This window comes from Microtus pennsylvanicus, chromosome 4 (assembly GCF_037038515.1).
Source record: "Microtus pennsylvanicus isolate mMicPen1 chromosome 4, mMicPen1.hap1, whole genome shotgun sequence".
NCBI lineage: Eukaryota > Metazoa > Chordata > Mammalia > Rodentia > Cricetidae > Microtus > Microtus pennsylvanicus.
Window position 1 is genome coordinate 5,680,225 of NC_134582.1, and position 24,708 is coordinate 5,704,932.

General features: G+C 42.1%; 1 protein-coding gene across 5 annotated transcripts in view; it reads left to right on the top strand.

Annotated features, from left to right (window-relative positions):
* Positions 1-24,708, top strand: part of Znf236 (zinc finger protein 236) — an 88,087-nt gene that overhangs the window by 15,959 nt on the left and 47,420 nt on the right. For all 5 annotated transcript variants that reach the window (XM_075968146.1, XM_075968147.1, XM_075968148.1 and 2 more), the window contains exons 5-11: positions 248-372; positions 3,486-3,658; positions 6,723-6,866; positions 10,076-10,279; positions 11,360-11,588; positions 21,075-21,347; positions 22,279-22,482. In XM_075968146.1, the coding sequence (XP_075824261.1) occupies positions 248-372; positions 3,486-3,658; positions 6,723-6,866; positions 10,076-10,279; positions 11,360-11,588; positions 21,075-21,347; positions 22,279-22,482 (1,352 nt within the window). The remainder of the gene's footprint in view (positions 1-247; positions 373-3,485; positions 3,659-6,722; positions 6,867-10,075; positions 10,280-11,359; positions 11,589-21,074; positions 21,348-22,278; positions 22,483-24,708) is intronic.

The window sequence follows — 24,708 nt, forward strand, 5'->3', positions numbered from 1 at the left end:
CCTTCTGCCTTTGCTTCCCAGTCACTGCGAGCAAACCAAGCTTCTATTTTCACCAGAAATGGGCAAAATGAATTTATACCACTCAACTCATGGATGTGTACTTTTGTGTTCGTATGTTGGGCAGACAGATGTTTGACTTATCATTAAAGCATATTGTGATGACCCTCCAGCTAAACTCTGTGGCAGTCTTTCGCCTAGAAACGTGATGGAAGGAGGTGACTCAATGTTTTCCCATATGTCGTACCAGGGCATCAGGTACAAGAACTTACAATCGGAACATTGACAGAAGCGGCTTCACGTACTCGTGTCCACACTGTGGAAAGACATTTCAGAAGCCCAGTCAGTTAACGCGACATATAAGGATACACACAGGTATGGGAAACATTTGCTTTCAGATGGTTTATTATGTGATTCGAAGGAAGTGTGCTCACTGCTAAGTTGACTTGCAGTCTCACCCTAGCTTCTGTGTTCTTTGCTATATAACCTCGGTTCGGTACGGTTAGCTAATTTTCTGATTTCATTCTCTCTGTTTGTCATTTAGTTGCCCTAGATTATAAATGAAAAAATTATGGAATAGTGTTTGGGTCGAGTGAGCTCTAGTCAGTTGAAGTTGACATGGTTGTTACTTGTGTGGCACCTGGGCTACTTAGATCTGCAGAAGTAAAGGCAGCACAGGTCTCTGTGTGTGACAATTTGGCTTTAATGATACATACTACAAAACATTAAGGTAACTGGCATGGCGCTATAGACCTGTAATCCTGCCACTCAAGAGGCCGAGGCAGGAAGATCAGGGCTTTGGAGTCATCTCAGCTATAGAGTTCCAGGCCAACCCAGTCTATAGTGTAAGACCCTGCCTCACAAACCATCAACGAACCAACTAAACAGCATTAAAGTAAAAAAAGCCTATTTCTCAGTGTATTATCTTGCTTGCTTGTTAGACTTGCTTGAGTATTTGAAATGAATACAATATTCACAGCTGAATATTCTTTGCCATTTTGTGTAAGATAATTTATGCTCTTATGAAGAATGCACGTGCTCTCTAGAGAATGATGAAGGAAATGGCAAATATGTATATGTTTAAGATTAAAATAATAACCACCCGTGCTTTGCCATTTTTTTCTGATCTGATTTGTATTCCATTAGTAGTGACAAAGCAGTATGAACTTGCAGCTGATTGGCTGGTTGCTTTGACCAGTTCGGATTATGCTTTGTTGCTTTGTCTCTTTTTTTTGGTGTTTTGATGTAATGTCTTATGTACTGTATTGCAGAATCACTCAGATAATTTCTTAGCTCATTTATATGCCAGTATAAAGTTGATATTTTTAGAGCATTTTCTATATTTCTTAAATCAAGAGAAGAAAAAAGTACTGTTTTTAAAATGTTGGCATAGGAGCTAGTTCCAGGACAGGCTCCTAAGCAACAGAGAAACCTTGTCTCAAAAAAAAAAAAATGTTGGCATAGGGGCATAGTTGAGTTGGTAGAGTACTTGTCTACCATGCATGGAGTCCTGGGTTCAGTTCCTGATACTGCACAAACTAGGTGTGCTGGTATATACTTGCTTGTAATCCCTGCATTTGGAAGATGGAGGCAGGAGGATCAAAAGTTCAAGGTCAGCCAGGCCTTGAAGGTATTGCACACCTTTACTACCAGCACTTTGGAGGCTGAAGACCTGAATTCAAGGCTAGCTTTGTTTACATAGGGAATTCTAGACCTGAAGGGGGATACACAAAGAGATCTTGTCTCAAAAAGGGTAAAGAAAAGTTTAAGGTCATTGTTAACTATGTAGTGAGTTTGAGGTCATTCTGGGATACATGAAACCCTGTATCTAAAAGAAAATGTGATAAAATGTTGAGTTTTAGAGTGTTAAATTCTAGCTTATCTTCCTCTAATAAAAAGATAGCTTGAAGGTTGTTGCATCCCTTAAAGTAGAAAAATGCAAAGAAAATAGTACTTACACTGCTTTCTTAGCATACCTGTAACAGTTTGATGTCTGCCCCTTGAGATTTTTTTCTGCACATCCATAAAAATACATGCATCAGAGTAGCATATCCCCTGGACACAATGCTGTATACACTTTCATGTGATTTTGGGAATTTGCCATATGTGCTCTTTTTGACATTGAGCTTTTGATCACATATAGTTTTTCTGGCTGGCCTCTTGAGTGCATGGAATGTTGGGGAAGGTGGTTTGCCTAGTCCTCAGCATCTTCTTACTAGCCTGCAAGGCTCAACCACAGGTAGGCTATCAAAGATGCTCTTAAGTAGAAGAAGGCTCATGTGTTCTCTGCTTGGTCTTTGAGTGGGTGTGCCTCATGTGATGTGAGGATGTGATGTGTGGTCTTCTGAGGGGCTACTGCTTGAGTGTATGAACCCCATCCAAGAAAGGAGAGATGCATTTCAGTTAATACCATTAGAACAGAAAAGATGCCATTCCCAGGACCCATGGTTCTTATTGAGCATCCTAGCTATCTGTCCCTCCCAGTGATACCTCTTCTCTAAGATCACTTGCATCTCCATCTCACTAATTTATTTAACTCTGAGGTCGGTTCAGAGAAGTAGGGATCTATCTGCTCACATATTTCCCAGGGGATGGAATGTTAGTGAGACAAGACTTTGAACTAGTTTGTAGTTAGATTTTAACTATATAATTCTCTTTTCCGTCATTGATCAGCGAATGAGTACCTATAGAATGATAATGCATGTGCTGTACTGAAATGAGAGCCATGAACAGAACAGTTGAAAACCTTTCTTTCTTGGCGCGTGTATTAGAAGCAGAATAATAAGTGAACTGTCAGAAGTTACTGACTACAGATCATATGGAGGGAGTTAAGCAGAGAAGGAGAGCAAGGATTACAGGATAGACATGAGAGATTTTGAAATCAACTGGAATTGGTTAAAAGTCATTCTTGGAGGTAATACTGTGGCAGCGGCAGAAGAACCACGAGGGAGCAAGCTGTGTGGGTTCTCAGGGAGATGGACAGGCATAGGTGACAGGCCTTCAGTGGACCTGTGTTCTGTGCTGAGGCAAGAGAAGGTTCAGTAGAGAGCAGGTAGTGGGAAGGGATGACCTAGCTGAGTGAGAAGCTTGGGAGGCATCAAGCAAACCCAACTTTCTGTGATCTCATTTAGAAAGGGTCCTTCTGTTGAGTTGAGAGCAGCCCATACAAGGTGTGGTGGAAGCAGCAGGGCTGGCCCGAGGTGACGAGGATGGATGGGGCTGTGCCCTGCCGTAGGCAGTAGTTTGGACAGGGAACAGGGCTGACCTGGGAGTAAGCAGGTTGAGAGAAAGCAAGAACTGCTGTGGGGTTCATTTGGGGTATGGAAAGGTTTGTTTAGGACAGGGTGAAGTTTAAGAGATACCTGATACCTGTGTATATGAATTTCAGGTCCCTGGGAGCAGTTTGGCTGACAGGATAGTTTGTGTACCTTGTGTCTTTCTCTCACCCTAAAATATGCTCACCTAGTGATTCTTTTTCTCTCTGGTAGGTGAAAGGCCATTCAAATGCAGCGAGTGTGGAAAAGCTTTTAACCAGAAAGGGGCGCTGCAGACCCACATGATCAAGCACACAGGAGAAAAGCCACATGCCTGTGCCTTTTGTCCTGCTGCCTTTTCTCAGAAGGGGAACCTGCAGTCCCATGTGCAGAGGGTCCACTCAGAGGTGAGCATGGTGTTTGGGCTCTCAGAGTGTTAGACGTCTCTTGAGTTAATGACTAGCCTGAGAAAGTATGTTACAGTTTTGAAAATGAAGATTGAGCTGTGTACAGTACCCTATTTCAGCAAAAATACTTTGCTGGAAACACACTGTTTTGTTGTTCTTGACAGGTCTTGCTATGTGTGTGGTACTCAGAATGTAGCTGAGGCTGACCTTGCATTCATAGCAAACACTTCAGCTTCCTGGGTGTTGGAATTGTGTGCACCACTGTTCCAGGCACTTTGGGTTTATTATATGTGGAGAAATACAAAATCTTAACTCGCGCTCTTACTTTTAATGAGTATTTAAAAATGGTAATATCTTTGATAAATGTGATCTATCAACCGTGATCATCTATTTCAGCAACAGACACTATCAAGTGTAAGAAGAGAAAGACAAGAAGTAAAACAGAAAGCACTGACCTTGCTGTAGACAGAGTGGGGCTGGCATTCGGCCCCGAGGCACACTTTACACGGACCTAGCTGTATGTTCTTCCCGTGCTACATGAGTCAGCTCAGATGGCCGCCGTCGGCTGTTGTCTACAGTCCTGCTTAACTGTAGAGCCCCTGGAAGCATTTGCATTAAGTTTGTTTTTAGGACCAGTGTGTCTATTATTTAGAGTGTCTTAGTTATGGCTTAGTTATAGAATATAAAGGAATATTTACTTAACACAAATGTTTACACCATGAATCATTTTATTGTTGGGGAATATTATTTTAAGATGTGTGACTTATTTATGCTGCATTTGTTTAACTCTGTGAAGCTGTGTTGCTGTGCTTTTCTTAAATACCTGGTGGTCCTAATAAAGAGATGAATGGCCAGTAGCCGAGGCAGGAGCAATGGTAGGCTGAGCTTGCAGGAGTATAAATAGAAGGAGAACCAAGGAAGAAGAGGAGTGAGAGAACAAGGAGAGGAGGATATCAGGGGCCAGCTACCCAGCCAGTCACAGAGTAAGAAGGAAAGAAAGGTATATAGAAATAGAGAAAGATAAAAGTCCACAGGCAAAAGGAAGGTGGAATAATTTAAGAAAAACTGGCAGGAAATAAGCCAAGCTAAGGCTGGGCATTTATAACTAAGAATAAGCCTTCTTGTGTGATTTATTTGGGAGCTGGGTGGCAGGTCCTCCAAAACACCAAAAGAGTAGATCAACACACAGCAGTTTATAGTACAGCAAAAACTATCGTTAAGAGCAAATACGTATCTTTAAAGTTTTTCATAGAATTAATCCCTAAGTACCACTTTAGTGACTGGGGAGCTAAAACCATGTAGTAGAAATTGAATGACTGACATATAATCTCAGCACTCTGGAGGCTGAGGCAGGAAGGTTGTGCGTTTGAGGACAGTGTGGGCTAATTAGCAAAAGTTTCTCTCAGTAATGACAATAAAAAACAAAAATAAACCCAACAGAAGCTCCCTTAGTAAGAACAAAGCTAGGCCTTAGGGGATGTGCTTGCTTTATAAGCGTGAAGACTTAAGTTTAGTTTCCAGAATCCACATGGGGTAAAAAAAAAAAAAAGCTGGGCGGTGGTGGTGCACCCCTTTAATCCCAGCACTTGAGAGGCAGAGGCAGGCAGATCTCTGTGAGTTCAAGGCCAGCCTGGTCTAGTTCCAGAACAGGCTCCAAAGCAACATGGAGAAACCCTGTCTCAAAAACCAAAACAAACAAAAAAGCCAGGCATGATGGATACATGTAATCCCAGTACTGTGGAGCTAGGGACAGCTTGCTGGCCAGCCAACCTAGCTGAATCTGCAAATTCTAGACCATTGGGAAGTTTTTTTTCCAAAACAAACCTACTCTAGGTTGCCCTTTAGCTATCACATGCAGATAACACACACACACACACACGGGGGCGGGGGTTTAGATCTGATTTGTTAAAATTAAAAAAAATACTTAAGATTCAGAATTCTATTTTCACTAAATTATTTTTCTCTTAAGTCATGAAATAGTGATAAGGTACTGACACTGTAATTTGGTCAAGTCATTCTTGTGAGTTGCCTTTGAGTAGAGTTGATCACTGAAGAATAGTTGTGTGTTTATGTAGCACATATTTCAGAAATACCTTTCTGGGACCCTAGGGTGGTCCTCTGAGACACTTGCTAAGACTCCATGTTAGGAGAACCTCTGCAGTGTGTACAGTGGGGACATCGTGGGACTTGTCTTGTGATGGGAGACTTGAAAGGGCCTCTAAAGAGGCACGTTAAAGTATTATCCAATCCTGTGAGACGTCCATAGCCTTAAATGCACTTCTTTTTTTTTTCTTCTTTTTTTCTTTTTTGAGACCGGTTCTTCCTGTGCAATTTCAGGCTGATGTCAAACTGACAGAGACCCACCTGCCTCTACCTCCTGAGTGCTGGGATTAAAGGTGTATGTCATCATAGCTGGTTTAAATTTGGTTCTTAGGAGGTACTGCAAATAGGTTAAAGGTGACTTGTGTATTTTCAAGCCTTCCTCGTAATCATGACGGCAACTAAGGTTAGGTTCTAATAATAGAGAATATTTGGGATACAGTCTCTGATCATAGATGTTCTTTCTCATTTTAATTAATTGTAGTCTGTTTCTGGCTTAGTTGTAGTTATAAAAAATAATCATGGATGGATGTTGAATTTGTTGAGAAATTTACCGATTTTAGCCACTCTTCCATACCTGTGCTAGGCCCTAGAAGCTCACTATACAGAGCTCCCAGCTGTACCCAGCCTTCGCTCGGGAGCATGTTTAGCAATCTAAGAAGTTGAGGACATATGATGACATTTTGATGTTTAAACTATGATAACAGAAAAGTTTGTTTCCTCATTCCTAGCCGCTTTTTCATTTAGAGAAACACTGAAATTTCAATTGATATTAAACTAGTAATATTGATTAAGTAGTTGTATCATTGATTCTTAAGCTAATTTAAAACAAGCAGAATACCCATTGCTAGAGCTGTGTATTATCTCATGCTGATGGAGGGCTAAATTTTCTTTGCTATCACTTAAATATGCTCATCTATTGACTAAAAATTAAAAAAAAACTACTTTTTCTTTTTTTTTAAAGGTAAAAAACGGGCCCACTTATAACTGTACAGAATGTAGCTGCGTCTTTAAAAGTTTAGGTAGCTTAAATACTCACATCAGCAAGATGCATATGGGTGGACCCTCCAACTCCACAGGTTCTACAGAGACTGCACATGTTATAACGGTAAGCTTAATAATTTAAATTTAAACAACAAAATCCTCAAATATCATTTTAAATATGAATTTTTGAATTACCAAAAAGTATGGTTAAAGTTTTGTACATAAGGTGCTACTTTTTTTTTTAAATAAAATTTATCTGTCTAAAGTTCAGGGTGATGATACATAATCTTGATTTATGGCTTATCATTTAAACCTTTAAAACAGAAAAAATTATCAGAAATTTATAGAATTTAGTTATTGCAGTCAATGCTGATGATGACTATTAAATATTGTTTATCTTTAGGAGTTAATCCACTTTGTAGGTAATGTTTCTCATTTTCTCATGTGGAAGTAATAGTTTCTCCTAGGTCTTTTGGGATACCAAATTCTGCTTCCTAATACGTGTATTTAGAAATGGAATGACTCCAAGTCATCCTCAAACATATTACCCACAAAAACACAATCCCACACAAATGCGTACATGGACACACACACATTTTTGTGTGTTTTTTCCTAGGATTTTTTAACAGCTTTAATAATAACTTCTACCATACTTTATCAGTTGATAATAAATTCCAAAATCTAAGCCTAGGATGTGGTATTATTAAAGTTGACTACACAGTACAGAATCATTTTCATGAATGCTCATGCGTGGGTACATGGTGGTAGTGTCTTTGCTTCCTTTATTCAGTGCTGGCTAGTGACTGGGTTACACATGGTGTCCCTTTGCTCTATGTTTTTCTTTCTCATAGTTTAGTAGTTATGGATGATTTCCACAGTTTATTTTTAGAGTGCTATAAAGCTTTATAAACAGGAATAATTGAGTAATTATGAAATCATAAAAATTCCATTTTTGGATTTACGATTTTTAAAAAATGAATATTTTAGTGTGTCAGTAACCAAATAATAGTTTCACCATTTCCTTTTTCAGTATGTAATTCTAAAGGTGATTATACACAGTAATCTGGATAATAATTTGTGTGTGGTGTGTGTGTAAGAGAGAGAGAGAGAGAGAGAGAGAGAGAGAGAGAGAGAGAGAGCGCTGCATCCATAACAGGATTGTTTCTACTGAAGTGAGGTACTCGCTTCAGAAAGCCACTCCTGCTGCATCTGATCTGCTTCTGTTGTTCCCCTTCTATCCTTCACAACTCTCGCCATCTCTGGCTCCTTGTTTGTGTCTCAGAAGACAAAGTTACCCCACCTTTCCATGCACAGCTGGAGAAGGCTTTCTTTGTAATGCATGTGACCAAGTGTATGCATCAGAGTTCTTTAGAGGAACAGAACTTACAGAATGAATTCCATCCATCCTTCCATCCATGTATCTGTGTGTGTGTGTGTGTGTGTGTGTGTGTGTGTGTGTGTGTGTCTGTCTGTCTGTCTGTCTGTCTATCTGTCTGTCTGTCTGCCTGTCTGTCTGTCTATCTATCTATCTAATTGTATGCCACCTCCAGGGGAATTTATTAGAATCGCTTACAGGCTACGGTCCAGCTAGTCGAACAGTGACTGTCTACCAACAGAAGGTCCAAGAATGCAAGAATGCAGTAGCTGTTCAGCCCATAAGGCTGGTGTCTCAGCTGGTCTTCAGTATACCCCAGAATCTCTAAGAATTAACTCTAATGCCAGTGAAGGACTTTACTTGCAAAGAGAGTGTGAAGACAGCAGGCAAAGAGAGCCAGCTTCCTTCTTCCATGTCCTTATATAGACTGTCCACAGAAGGGGTGGCCCATGTTTAAGATGGATTTTCCCAATTCGAAATATTTAATTGTGAAAAAAACCCTCTTTGGGTTTCAGTACCATATGCAATAATCAGTGGCCACCACACCAAGGAACCTGTTTGTTTTTTCTTAAGTTTTAATTTTTTTGTTTGACTAGTCATTTTCACTCCCTCCTCTACTAGAGCTCCTCTTCTCAACAAGTTGCCTTTCTGCCTTTATGTTTTCTTTCTGTGGATGACCAGTGAGGTTAATTTGAGGCTCTTGCCTGAGTATGGGTATGAGCTAATTTACTGGAGCAAGTACAATTATCAATGGCTATACCACTAATAAGACAACAATCCTTCCTTCTGTGAATTGCTAGTATTCCCCCAGAGAGGAACCTCAGAATGAGATGAGGAATCCAATCTTGTGACCATCTTGTGCAGATAACCACAGCTCCAGTGAGTTTATGAGTGGGAAGGCTATGTCAGTGTCATCGTTTGGGCTATACATTTCCCCATCCTCTGGCCCATATTCTTTCCATCCCCTCTTCCTTGGGAACCAGCTCTTCAATGTGGTGTTAGAGCACAGAAGACTTTAGTTTGAGGGACTAAAAGGCCATTAAAAGCGTCCTGAGTCTCATTTGATAGTTTGTTATTTTTAGTTTGGTAGAGTCAGGCCCCCCCCTTTCTTTTTTAAAAACTATCCATCTGTCTGTCTGTCTGTCTGTCTATCTATCTACTATCTGTCTGTTTGTCATCCATTGCCTGAAGGTAAGTTCTTTGTGGTTCTATGGAGGATGGCAATGTTTTTGTTTTGTTTTGTTTTTTGTTTTTTTTTTACAATTTTTATAGTACTTTACGAATACTAAGTATTTCTAACTAAAAAGTAAGTACAGTGACTTCCCAGTAATCTTACTACCAGTTGCTCTTGTTGCTAGTGAGCACCGTGTGTTGCTGTGGTACACTTGCTGTAATTGATTGAGTACTTTGGATATATTACTCCTGTGTAATTACTCCTTTGGTCATGTGCATTCTGTAGGTGTAGGTAAATATGTCCACCTCTGCAGGACTAGGCTGAGAACTTGCACTACCCCCAGCCCCCAGCTGCCTTTGGACTTGGCATTTCTGTTCCTGAGTTCTGACAGGAATTAGGCTATATTTTCCAGTATGTTCTTAGCTATAGTATCTCAGAAGTGCGTTAAACGTTTTGACCACATCGACTTCCTTCCCTTTCTTTGCCACTGTCTTTCCTTAACATTGTGCTTTTTTAAAACATTCACTCTTTTTTGGTGGATAATGGGAAGATGAGCATTGATATCATCTCCCACCTCCATGAGAACTCCTAGACGGTTGTAGAAGGGTTTATTGAGTACATTCTTTTAAGAGCCAACATTGCACTTCACAGAGATCACTGAGGAATTGCATCTCAGTTTTTGGGAAACAGTAGCTTTTGATGCCATTAGAGAGGGTGTTCCCTTAATATAGTTTGTGTTTAACTTGGAAGTTGCATTTTTAATGAAAATGTTGCTGTGTTCCAGGCCACGATCTTTCAGACTTTGCCTCTGCAGCAGGTGGAAGCCCAGGTCTCATCAGTCTCTAGTCAGCAGAATTCTCAGGCAGTGACTGATGTCATTCAGCAGCTTCTGGAACTGTCTGAGCCGGGGCCAGTGGAGGCACAGCAGTCCCCACAGTCTGGGCGACAACTGAGTGTGACAGTGGGCATCAACCAGGACATCCTTCAGGTGAAGCATGCTTACCTGCTGGGCAAGGCGTTTACATTTGGGTTCTCAGAGATCAGGGTTTATTACTGAACAGTGGAGATGCAAGGAGGCTGGTTTAAAAATGTGGCTACAGAGGACTGGGGAGATGGCTCAGTGGTTAAGAGCATTGCCTGCTCTTCCAAAGGTCCTGGGTTCAATTCCCAGCAACCACATGGTGGCTCACAACCATCTGTAGAGAGGTCTGGCACCCTCTTCTGGCCTTCAGGCATACAGACAGAATATTGTATACATAATAAATAAATAAATATTTTTAAAAAAATGTGGCTACATTGAAAATGATGGCAGTAAAACAAAATATGTCTGTGTCATCACCAACAGGAAGTGCTGAGTTCTAAACAGTTCGGTAATCTGTACATTTAAGAAAAATGGAAACTTTTTTTTAATTCCGTAAATGAACTAACTGGACATTGGTAGGTTCTTTAAAGCTTGTCCTGTGTCCATCCCTGTTGAGAGAGGTGAAGAAGTGTTCCATTCTTCCTAAGATGCAGGTGTACTGTATAGAAGGTCCTAGGCATGTATAGTGTAGAGACACAATGTTGGCTTTGTGTAGCTAGTGTGTGAATGAATGGCCCCAGCACCTCTGGGAAATGAGGAGGAAGGAAGTTGATTGTACTTGCTTAGAGTTCTCCCAGCTCTGGGCAGAATGCGGCATTCACAGATACTTCACCTCCAGAGAGGCAGGCGCCGCAGGATACGTTGGTCAGGGTGTCAGGAACTCTGGTTGTGCCTTACAGGTAGACCTGAGATAACTTGTGATCCAAGTATGTTCTGAGCTAGACTTCTGAATGTTAATTAATGACTTCTGAGCCCATAAATTTAAGAAATATAACTACTTATATTATGTTTTGGGTGGGGTAAGATGTAGACTATTAGAAGGGGTGTTGCAGTCTCCAATAGTAAAACATTTCTTGGGATTGTAGAGCTTTTTTCTTAGAGAGGAGTTAGAGTTCTGTGGGTAAGACTATGGCATCTTGGGGTAGCTTTTGGTAGGCACATTTGGGCTGTCGGCTTTTCTAACCTTATAGTTTTGTTCTGTCTCAGCAAGCCTTAGAAAACAGTGGGCTGTCTTCACTTCCAGTTGCAGCACCTCCCAGCGACTGCAGCCATGCTCAGACGTCCACAGTGTCTCCTCAGAGTCCACATGCCTCTAGCGTCTCTGCTGAGCAAGCCGATTCCATGGATGCAGAGCAGGAAAAGGGACAGGAAAGTCCTGAGAAGATGGATAAGAAAGAGAAGAAGATTATGAAGAAGAAATCACCATTTCTACCTGGTAATTTGCTGTATACTTTTCCTTTCCGATACTGTGATGGTGTTATCCTTGTGTTAGTGAATGTGTCTCCCATTTTTCTGAAGTGGCATCTTCATGGCATGTTCTGAATCTTAGCTATAGTTGACTGGTGTTGCAAAGTAAAAGGTGACACCACAGCATGTCTTGTGTCCTCCTTGATTCAGAAGGCTACTCCCATGCCTAGTTACAGGGCTGGATTTCAGAGTGTGTCTGTTGTAGCTAAAAGTATTTTATGTCCCCCTGGTTCCCCTGGACTGGCTTTTCTCTGCCCACCTGTTCCCAAAACCACTTATAAAATAACTACTCTGAGCCAGGTGGTGGTGGTGCATGCCTTTAATTCCAGTACTCGGGAGGCAGAGACAGGCGGATCTCTGAGTTCGAGGCCAGCCTGATCTACAAGAACTAGTTCCAGGACAGGCTTCAAAGCTACAGAGAAATCCTGTCCCCAAAAACCACTCTGAGGCTTAATATTAATTATATACTCTTTGGCCTATTAGCTCTTAGGCTTCTTATTAACAAGCTCTTATATCTTAAATTAACCAATTTCTATTATTATATATTTTACCACGAGGCTCATGGTTTGTTACCTCATATCTTGCTTCTTGGGTGGCTACATGGTGTCTTCCTGACTCTGCCCTCTTTCTCCCAGCATTCAGTTTAGTTTTTCTACCTAGCTCTATTCTGCCCTGCCATAGGCCAAAGCAATTTCTTTATTAACTAATGGTAATAAAATCTTCACAGCATAGAGAGGGGAATCCCACATCACTCTGTTTTCTTGCTGTTTCATCTGGGTGCTTCTAACAACTCTACATCCATTGCTCCTTCAGTTCTGGATCTGGCTGCCCTTTGCCTGTGACTCCCTTGTCCCACAGCCTCCTGGAAGACTGCTCATTCTTGCTGGGTGCTACCACTCAACAGTTTCCAGACCTTCCACCTGACCTGCCAGCCCGTCTTACTCCATGCCACCCTTTCCCACTGTTCCAGGTCTTCCTACCCTGGCCCACCCTGTCCTCAGGCTTCCTTGCACTGTTGTAGACATCCCTTACTTTACAGTTGGATGCCTGCTGTCCCAGCCCTGCTTTTTGGGGCTTTTCTGCACTGAGAATGTTTTTCTCTTTACCCTTCTAGTCCCTGTAAAACTCCGTCTCTCAAGACTGTCTTCAGTGTGATGCCTGCATGGAGCTCTTGATTGAACTCTTTCTGATCCCATCTTGTACAGCATACACTGGATGGTACGATGCTTGCTGGCGATTGTTGGGAGGGTCTCTTGCTGCACTGCATCCCTCTAGCCTGGAGTGTGCTTTGCTCACTTGACTCCTCTGGGTTGCCTGTTGCTTTTTCGTAGCAGTGGGTATTCACAGACCTCTTTATATGACTGTAGGTCTTGGGCAGCATGGCCATCTCTGTGGGCATATCTTTCTCATCAGTGACCTGTGAATGGGGAACCCTGGTTCCTCATTCAACCCAACATTGCAACACCATTCTTTTGTTCCCTTTGAGCTGGTCACTTGCTCCCTGTGACAGAAATAGGATGGCGAAATGAAGAATCCAAGTTTCATGGTCTATAAAGGAAAAAGGAAAGGATAAAACATTTTTGTATGTATATGCTTCTTATGAAGAGATGCAAATTCAGAGCCCATGATGTGAAACCTTTGAGTTATCATGGTTCTTGTCTAGTTGTTGTGCTAAATTAGAGACAGTCTCGGATCTTCCTGCAGACCGCTGACTGAGGAATAGTCTGTGTGGGCTCGTGCACAGTGCTGTGACTGAGGTTCTGAGAGAAGCAGCTCAATCCGGGAAGGGGTTGTTTTGTGTCTGATCATGTTGGGGAAAGTGAGGTAGCTGGTGTCATTGCATCTTCCTGTCAGGAGGCAGAGATACGTGCTGGTGCTCAGCTCACCTTCTTTCCTCATTCAGCCTGGGACCCCAGTCTGTGCAGCTTCTCCACCCACATTCCCCACATTCAAGGTGGGTCCTTCTTTCTCGGTTAGATGCCTCTAGAGACAGTCACACGTATAGGTGGGATTCTATACCCATTTAACTTAATGATGAGAATTAACTCAAATAGTGTCTTTTATACCAGTGAACATGGTTTTCTACCTATTGATATCTTAGATTCTAAAGATCTTGTAAATTTTCTGTTGGACTTCCTATTTTATCTTACTCTTTTGGGGGGGCATGAATTGTCTTTAAATTGCTTTTCCTGTTTTTTGTTGATATATGGAAAAGTGATTGCGTTTTTTTTTAATTGATTGTGAATCCAGCAGCTTTTAATAACTTTTTATTGTGGCAGTTTGTTTCTAGACTTTGTGTTTTCTATGTAGACAATTTTTTAGATTGTTTGTTTATTTAGTGTGTGTGTAGGTCTGAGGATTACTAGCTGAAGTTCCTCCTTTCTCCATGTGGGTTCCAGGGATTGAACTCTGGTCAGACCTGGTGGTAAGTGCCTTTATCCACTGAACCATCTTACTGACCCTTTTTAAACTTTTGATTATGTATCTGTGTGTTTGTTGGGGCTGGGGGTTATGTGCACGTTAGTGCAAGTGCCAAGGGAGGCTAGAGGTGTCCTGTCTCTTTGAAATGGAGGTACAGGTGTTGTGAGCCATTGATGTGGGTCCTGGGCCTCTGTAAGAGCAGTGTGTAGTTAACTGCTGAACCATCTCTCCAGCTCTCACGTAGACATCTTTTGTTTTTTCCCTTGAGAGAGGGTTTTTTTCTGTGTAGTCTTGACTGTCCTGGATCTCGCTCTGTAGACCAGGCTGGCCTAGAACTCATAGAGATATGCTTGCCTCTGCTTCCCAAGTGCTGGCTTAAAGGCGTGTACCACCACCTCCTGGCCCCATGTAGGCATTTTTATCATGTAAAAGCAGTGGCAGTTTTGCAGTTCTTTTTTGTTTGTTACACATTATCCATGTATAGCCACAGCTGGTCTGGAACTTATTGTTTAGCCCAGACTGCCCTCTAACTTGCTTCTGACTCTCAAATGCTAGGACTGCAGGCATTTACCACTGTATTTGAGCTAATTCTTTTTGTTCTTTTGTTTGTTTTTGCTGTTGTTCCTGTTTTTGAGACAGGGTCTCTGCATATAGGTTGCTTTTAGGTGAAGGTAAGTACTGGGACTGCAGGTGTGCTCTATCATCTCCGACTAGTGCTTCTGTCCTTACTGTCCTAAGAGCTGGGACTGCAGGCGTGCTCTATCATTTCCGACTAGTGCTTCTGTCCTTACTGTCCTAAGAGCTGGGACTGCAGGTGTGCTCTATCATCTCCGACTAGTGCTTCTGTCCTTACTGTCCTAAGAGCTGGGACTGCAGGTGTGCTCTATCATCTCCGACTGTGCTTCTGTCCTAAGAGCTGGGACTGCAGGTGTGCTCTATCATCTCCGACTAGTGCTTCTGTCCTTACTGTCCTAAGAGCTGGGACTGCAGGCGTGCTCTATCATCTCCGACTAGTGCTTCTGTCCTTACTGTCCTAAGAGCTGGGACTGCAGGTGTGCTCTATCATCTCCGACTGTTCTTCTGTCCTTACTGTCCTAAGAGCTGGGACTGCAGGCGTGCTCTATCATCTCCGACTAGTGCTTCTGTCCTTACTGTCCTAAGAGCTGGGACTGCAGGCGTGCTCTATCATCTCCGACTAGTGCTTCTGTCCTTACTGTCCTAAGAGCTGGGACTGCAGGTGTGCTCTATCATCTCCGACTCTGACTAGTGCTTCTGTCCTTACTGTCCTAAGAGCTGGGACTGCAGGCGTGCTCTATCATCTCCGACTAGTGCTTCTGTCCTTACTGTCCTAAGAGCTGGGACTGCAGGCGTGCTCTATCATCTCCGACTAGTGCTTCTGTCCTTACTATATGGGTTTGTCCTCACATGGAGTTGTATAGACGTCATGACAGAAGTTTGCTACCTTCTCAGTTTGAAGGGAATGATTTTAAAGCTTTATGATTGAATCAGATTTTGGAAATGCTCTTTTGTGCTTGTTTTGCCAAATATGTTCATTGTAATAGTATTGAGTGTTAACAGCGCCCTTTCTTTTTCTTCATTGTAATCGTATTGAGTGTTACCAGCACCCTTCCTTTTTCTTCATTGTAACCATGTTGAGTGTCACCAGCGCCCTTTCTTTTTCTTTATTTTGTGATAGTATTGTATTATGCTACTATAGAGTGTGGTATATTGTAATTGGTTTATTAACGTGAAACAAGTAATGTTCCCTATGCTCTTGCTCTGAAGGCAAAGAAACAGGGACTGATATGCTAGGCTGAACTCCCTTGTCTCACTCAAGCCTCCTATTTATTTTTTAAAAAATATCACATTGCTGGATTTGGCTGGCCTTGTTATTTTAGATTTTATTATAATTTACATGTGTACATCTGTTGGTAAAAAGAACTGTATTGCCCCTACTTTTAAATCAGCTTTTTATGTCATTCCATTGTGGGATACTTGTTCACAATGAAATAGCTTAAAGAATTGTGATTGATATTTTCAAAGGGCTAGTTTTGACACTTAGATATATTCTGCTGTTTTGTGCTTGCACACATAAAAATGAAACTTTTCACTTTATTTAATTTCATTTTTATATAACACTTATATAACATTTTCCAGTGTTATGTTTTTTTATATCACAACTGCCTTAAAATTCCAGTAAAGCAATTCAGGTATTAGGATTGTTCTGCCTTGTTTCTTCATGCAGAACAGAATCAGTGAGCAAGAAACTCCTTCGTTTGTTGGATGCTCCATTTAGTAGAAATTATTCACAGTTTATAGATGATTCCAAATGAATACTTGGCAGTAAGCCTGAAACAGTGTCCAGAATCCCAGCGTTCTTGACCTGAGGGAGACACAGGGACATTAGTCCTTACGCCCTGTTTCCCTGGAAGCAGAGCTGGGAGTAACTTTTTGAAACTCTATTATGGACTGCTGACATATTTCACAACATTATAAGTTATTGGTAGAGCATCTTTACATTATGCTATCATCCTTGCTGCGGGTGCTTTGCATAGCCGCTGCCGTGTCTCTGCATAGCTTGATAAGCCACCTTTGGTTGTGTCCTCCAGACGGAGGTTTATTGTAAAGGTGCCAGCGAGCACTCAGGGTGATGTACATGTGAGCAGATCTCCCGGGTCTATCTGTGGCTCTCCAGAGTTTCTACCAACTGTGAGGAGATGGCCTTTGGACATGAACATTCAGCTTCTCTTTGGATGACCCTAATCAGGCCCATGGCATTTTCTGCTGCACAGTGGACCACCAGAAGTGATGGAGGGAACACAGAATAATGTCTTTGTAGTACCTGTTTCTGCAGTGCTAGTCACACACAGCTCTACACAGCCTGCAGTACCTGTTCCTCCAGCGCTAGTCACACACAGCTCTACACAGACTACAGTACCTGTTCCTCCAGCGCTAGTCACACACAGCTCTACACTGAACCGAGGACTGAGCATCTATTGTCATCAGGATACCTGTGTCCTGTCTGGCCTTGCTGATGGTTAAGAAGGAGCTCCTGGCTCTTCTTCAGTCTTTGTATATGTGACTGCTGAGGTGGTAGAGATGGAACTTCCTACTATAGGTAAATGTGCTGAAGAGTTTTATATCAACTTGACACAAGCTAAAGTCATCGGAGAAGGAACCTCAGTTAAGAGAATGCCTCCTGGACTGGAGAGATGGCTCAGCCATTAAAGCCTAGGCTCACAACCAAAAATATAAGAAAATGCCTTCCGTAAGATCGAGCTGTAGGCAAGTCTGTGGACAGTTTTTTTTTTTATTTTGGTTTTTCGAGACAGGGTTTCTCTGTGGCTTTGGAGCCTGTCCTGGAACTAGCTCTGTAGACCAGGCTGGTCTCGAACTCACAGAGATCCGCCTGCCTCTGCCTCCCGAGTGCTGGGATTAAAGGCGTGCGCCACCATCGCCCGGCTTTGTGGACAGTTTCTTAATTAGTGATTGATCGGGGAGGGCCCAGCCCATTGTGGGTGGTGCCATCCCTGGGCTGCTGACCCCCCCCCCCCCCCGGGTTCTAGAAGAAAATAGACTGAGCAAGCTGTGAGGAACAAGTCAGCTAACAGCACCCCTCCATGTCCTCTGCATCCGCTTCTGCTTCCAGGTTCCTGCCCTGACTTCCTTCAGTGATGAACAGTGCTGTGGAAGTGTGAGCCAAATAAACTCTTTCTTCCCAAGTTGCCGTGGTCATGGTGTTCCAAAGCAGCAATAGAGACCCTGACTAAAATAGTCGGTGTCCGGTGTTAAAGGAGCACATTAACTCCATTTCTAAGAATATCTTTCTTTCTTTAAGTATTTTGAAAGTTTAAAGTATGTGTGTGTCTGTGTATGGGTATGTGCATATGGGAGCAGATGCTGGTGGAAGCCTGAAGAGAGTGTCTGAGCCCCTGGAGTTCCAGGCATTTTTGTGAGCTACCCGACAGGACTGCAGGGAGCTGAGCGCTGAGCGCTGGAAAAGCAGTATGTTCAGAGCCTGTCTGAGCCCCTCTGAGCATGTCTTTGTGAATTGTGCCTGAGTCTTGCCAAGAGCTCCTGGAGCAATCCCAGGAGATTTTAGAAGAGCCATCTTGTGTGGTCTGCCTGCTCTTGGGGCTTTCCTGGGTCATCTGGCATATTTAATAGCCTGATTGAGAAGACTGCCAGAGATGCCATCCTCATCTTGTGTCAGCATCAACTTTCTAACAGAATTGAAACCTTAGTGTCTCCCACTTGTCTCATACACGTCTCACTGTCTGTAACTAGCACTCCGCTGTCTCACTGAGACAGAGAAGACTCTAGTAGTTTGTCTTCAGGTGAGGAAACACTCCTGGGTTTCCTGAGAGTGGATAAATCTGGAAACCAGACAGTGTCTCTGCTGAGGCTGATCTCAGAATGCTGTCGATGCTCATGGGATATATTGAGGTTCAACTCTGAAGATTTCCATATCTAGCAAGAGTTACAGTGCCACCTTTATCTACCCTCCAGGTCTAGCTGGGTGTTTTGCAGACTCTTCTAGTCTCCTGCTTGGCCATTTCATTCTATATTGATAAGGTATATTCATCTTGGCTTTAGACTTGTTTGTAAAGGCTAACACTAGATGTTGAGTTTTCGAAAATTAACTTTCATCTTGAAGAATGTGATCACTCCCCTAAATGTGTGAATATATTGAGGAGGAAAGCGCTCTCAGGTAGGAAAGCTTACCTCACTAATGTAGAATTTGAAATCTGGATTCAGTTTTTCTTTTTTCCAGACATATACATACTATATTTGAGACAGCCTCTGTACTGTCAGTTTGCAGTCCCTGTTAGATCTATTCCTAGGAATAATAAATTATAGCTTGCCAGTTTTATATTATGTCCTCTTATATACTTAAGTACATAGTTTTCATTTCTAGAAACTCAGTCTGATGACTAGGGCGACTTCCCAGCTCTCACCATAGCTCCTGTGGTTCTGTTACTACTTCTCTCCTTCCTTACTCGCTCCCTCATTTTTCTTCTCTATCAGAATTATTCTTGCTGAGAATATTATTAGAGAAAATACCTTTATTCCTTTGGCATAAATGGAAAATTTTCTGTATTTAATGACCATAAAGAGGAGATGAAAGATTTTCTTTTATCCTGTACAGACAGACTGAAACTAATTTAAGTTGAAATTTCATTTACCTGACTAAAGTGTATTCTTTATGTGAATTATCTTGTTACTGCTTTGGATGCTTGTTTGATTTCACAGGTAAATCTGATTGAAAATATTAAAAGAGAGGGCTAGAGAGATGGCTCAGTGGGTTCAAATGTGTATTGTTCTTTCAGAGGACCCAAGTTCAGTTCCCAACACCCACATTATGCCTGTATTGGAGCTGCATGAGACCTGACAAACTCTTAAGGCCTCTGGGCACTGAACTTTCATGTACATCTTCCTGCCTCTAAAACACACACACACGCACACACACGCATACACACACACGCACACACACACGCGCACACACACACGCACACACACACGCGCACACACACACGCGCACACACACGCACGCACACACACGCACACACACGCGCACACACACGCACACACACACACACAATTAGAATAAAATATTTTCAAAAAGAAAATGCTAGAAGTAAAAATGATTGTGTTTTAGTTCAAGTTCTTGATCTTAATAAATTATTTCCATACATTGTCATTTTTTCCTTCTAGCTTTGGTGTATAAATTCCCCAGATTTACACATGCTGTGTGTGTTTTTGCCTTAACCATTAGTTCCCTATTTTTGCATTAGAGCTTGCCATTTCCAATTTATTTGTATGAGTTTATGTTTGTGGTTTAAGATGGTAAATAAATATCAAGCATCATTCTGTAAGGTTTCTCTCCTGTCCGCCAATTCCTGAATAACTACTCTGAGGCTTAATAGTAGTTAGAAACTATTTGGCCTATTAGCTCAGGCTTATTAATAGCTAGCTCTTACAACTTAAATTAAGCCATTTCTGTTATTTTACATTTTACCATAAGGCTCATGGCTTATTACCTCAATTTTGCTTCTCTGGTAGCTGCTGGCATCTCCCAGACTCTGCCTTCTGTCTCCCTGTCTCTCTGTTTGGATTTTCTGCCTAGCTATATTCTGCCCTGCCATAGGCCAAAATAGCTTCTTTATTAACCAGTGGTAATAAACATATTCACAGCCTACAGAGGGCCGTCCCAAATCATCTTATGTTCTTGTCCTTCAAGTTGATCGTGGGGTTATTTTTAAATGAATATTTATTAGTTGAGGGTTTCATACAATGTGTTCATCCCCTTCCCTAACTCTACCCCAAACTGCCCCTCCCATTTTCTACCCAGCAGACTTTGTGTCTTTTATTCTTTAAATATTCTTTAAATAAAACTGTCTTCCCCTCTCCCAGCAGCTGACAGTTGCTAATAGCTCCGTGGCCAGTGGGTAGGATTTCCTGCCTAGCTTCTGTTCCCATACCAGGTTTTAGTCTGCTCTGGGCTCGTCCGTGTTTCATGCAGGCTGTTGTAGCTGCTGGCGTCTATGCACAGCTCTGCTGTGTCAGAGCACACGGTTCCTTACCGTAGCCCACTACCTCTTACACTCCTTCCTACCCTCCTTCTCGGTGACCCTTGAGTCTGCAGGGGTGCAGTTCCATTTAGGGATGAGCATTCTTTGGGCTCTTGCTCTGCAGTATCATGGAGTCATTGGAGCACACCTGCTTTCCTCTTATCCAGATGGAACTCCGTGCTGTGAGCCCTGATTTATATGTTCCTGTGTGTCCAGTTAGCCGCCTTAAGTGGGGCGTTGCGAATTGCTTCTTCATGGAATTTTAGGGCTTCCTTCAAGATTATTATCCTTGATAATGTCCATAATGCAGGACTTTCATTTTTCTGTGATGGATCGTGGGTCTTTGACAGAATGCTTATAGCTTCCCATTGACGCAGTGAGCTGCCTCAGCAGGCCTCTCCTGGAAGGATGGGACACTGTAGGACCTCGTCTGGACTATTCCCTTTGCCTTGTCACTGCAGGCTCCATTCGTGAGGAGAACGGGGTACGGTGGCATGTGTGTCCCTACTGCACAAAGGAGTTCCGGAAGCCCAGTGACCTTGTACGCCACATCCGCATCCACACCCACGAGAAGCCCTTCAAGTGTCCACAGTGTTTCCGGGCCTTTGCCGTGAAGAGCACACTGACTGCTCACATCAAAACTCACACTGGCGTCAAGGCCTTCAAGTGCCAGTACTGCATGAAGAGCTTTTCCACCTCAGGGAGCCTCAAGGTGCACATCCGCCTCCACACAGGTGTGCACATGCTGGTTGGGGCGCAGGAAGTGCAGTGGTGGAACTCTCCAAGGTCTTTCTGCCCTCCTGTCTTCCCATTGATCCTCATGGAAACAAGGATATGTGGGAGAGTGATTAGAAAAGTAGTGTTTATAAATGAACACATTTGCAATGGGTGACCAGACTTTAGCTGTAGACACATCAAACCTTTCTAAGGAACAGACATGTATTCCACAATCTCAGGAGACCTGCAGGCCTTGTCCGGGGCTCCATATGATTGAAAGGAGCCATATTATTGAGATAAAAATTCATGAAGTATACAGTTCTAATTGAAGCATTTTTATTGTCTCCTACTCCAAGTTTCATATTCCCTGGCATTCATTCCCAGGGCTCCTGTGCTGGGAGGATGGAGGAGCCTGGGGAAACGAAGATTGACTTTCTTTGTTATATTCTCGTTTAGGGAATCTTCATTTCCATTTACTAGTACAATTATGAGAGGAAATTGCTTTTGTAGAGGGAATGTCTTGCCTTATCATTACCACCTAAAGACAGTTACCTTTCTCTGCTTTCTTACAAGAGAGCAGTTGTTGTCTTAACACGGTGTGTGGCCTCTCAGCTGCCTCCCATGAGGAGTGTTGGAGAGACGGGGCTCTCTGGTACAGTTTGGACTTCTTCAGGATGACTTGTTATTTGAATGTGCATGTTTTACAGCTTAAGGATCTGTCCTTAAGATAGCATATGTCTTTTCTTACTTGAAAAGCTATTGTATGGCCTAATATCTACAATAGTACTAATTAAAAGCAAGAAGTAAATAACTGATTCATAAAACACATGAAATCCTGAATGTGGAACAGCACGTAGTCAAGTCTGAAGTATTTTGTGTGAACATTTTTTGTTGTTATTGACATGTAATTCCTTGAAATAATCCTAAAATGCTCTTTTGTTTTATTAGGAGTTAGACCTTTTGCTTGTCCTCACTGTGATAAAAAATTCAGAACCTCAGGCCATAGGAAGACTCATATAGCTTCTCACTTTAAACACACGGAACTGCGGAAGATGAGGCACCAGCGCAAGCCTGCGAAGGTTCGGGTGGGCAAGACCAATGTTCCTGTCCCTGATATTCCTTTGCAAGAACCAATTCTCATAACGGACTTGGGTAAGATGGATCATGGAGTGCTGTGGCTGATCAGATGCTCTTCCTTTGGGGCCTTGTGCGGGATGTGTATAAACTACGGTAATGTGCAGGAAAGCACGCATAGTATTGATGACGTCTTCACTAGAAATTGCTTTGTTGGGCTAGTATGTTCCACAGTCAAGATTAAAATCTTAAAATACTGTTCAGAATGCGGTTTTGTTTTAGATGAGTAGTATGGAAGGAAAAGTAGTCTCCTGTGTATTCTAATTAAATAGGTACTTCTGCCTTTAGGGACCCAGGAAGGCGGAGAGGGATTTTCAATGCAGAAGACCCAGTGCAAATTGTTACTTGTATCTTTGGATTCCTGTTCTGGCTGTTCAGTCTTTATGCTGGAAAGAAAAGGAAGTTTGTTTATTATCACTGATAGTATAATTAAGACATGATATGGCTTTATTAGCCAGCCACACACTCCCTTGTCTGGGAAGGACCTTCTTTCTCACAGAAGGCACCAGGCAGCTCTCCAGGGCCTCTTTCTCTCCTTTCCCTTTTTATCAGTGTCTTCCATGTATGCAGCAACCACTGCTCATTACCATCTTTCATTTACCTCCAGTTCCTCCCAACCAGCCCTCTTCTACTTCTGTGTCTTTATTCTCTGCAGACATTATGCAGGAAGTCACCTGTTATTCATCTCTGTGTCATAGTCACAGTGCACAGCAGCTCTCCCCATCTTCCAGGTCTTGTTTCCCCACCCAACCCTTCCACGAGAGTCTCTGGATCTTGCACGAGGTGGTATAGATGTTACACTTTTGGCTGAGGTCCAGAAAGTCAGTTATTCGCATCATTTTGACCAGTTTTGAGTCTCTGTATGAACCGTTGCAGATCCTAATTCCATTCATGAGGGCTCCACCGCAGTGACTCGTTGTTCATCTCATGAACTCCCCCTGCTCATTGCTGCCACACTGTAGTTAGATTTCAGTGTAAGATTTCCATGGGGGTGCAAGCATTTGGACTATAGCACTCATTAAGTTTTACGGGTAGATTCACATATTATGCAGTCTCCATATTAAATAATTTTCCTATTCAAAGTAATCTAACCTGAGCAAGCATAATACCAAATATACCGTGACTTGGTATGACAAGAGTTAAGGGGTGTGTGGAATTAAATCTTAGGTTGATGTAAGTTATAGCCTAACAAGGGGATGATCAATATAGCCATTATCTCTCTTTAAACACTTATAATTCTTAAAATTATATGTGCTTATGTGTATCTTATGGGATGTATACATGTGAGTGCAGGGACCCCCAAAGGGCCTAGAGCTGGAGTTATAGGTGGTTGTAAGCCACCTGGTATAGGAGCTAGGAACTCAGCTTGAGTTTTTTACAACTCTGTTATGTCCTTGTAACTGCTGAGCCACCTCTCTAAGCCTGATTATGACATAAGAATATGTAATAGAACGGTTGAGAAGAGAAACATTCAAATTCCGAAATATCAGGAGAAAGATCAGTTTAAACACAGTGCATTTCTTCCTTTGTTCCCCCTTTGGACACAGGGTGCCCTCTGTTTCAGGCTGTGGATAACCTTAAACTTGCCACCCAAGAGCTGGGGCTGTGAGCTTTCATGGTCACTCACAGATCACATGGCATAAGGGGCTGAACCCAGAGCCCTGCATCTGCTCAGTAAGCATTCTACCTTGAACTGCATCCTCAGCCTCATAAGAAGTTTCTTATAGTGATGTCATCTTTATATTTAAATATGTACTCTTAAAAACATGCATAAAATATGTCACATTCTAAGGTATAGAAAAATGAATAAATTATGAGAAATTAGTATGTGTATCTTTGATTACAGTTAAATGAAAACATAATTTAAAAGCTGTCTAAAATTTATTTATGAAAAGAAAGACTTAAAACAAGTCACCTATTATAAATGGGAATAAACATAAACATAGTGTATGGACTAAAACTGTCCTCAGGAAAGTAAGGCTTTTGAGTCCTTCTTGTTAAAAATAAGAATGAAATACATAGTATTTTTCTTTGAAGATCAGATGACAGAATGGAAAAAGTAGCAGGAAGTTATTAATGTGTAAAATAATTTAATAGAAAGTAGTGATTTTTTTTTAAATATTTATTTATTTATTATGTATACAATATTCTGTCTGTATGCCTGAAGGCCAGATGAGGGCGCCAGACGTCTTTACAGATGGTTGTGAGCCACCATGTGGTTGCTGGGAATTGAACTCAGGACCT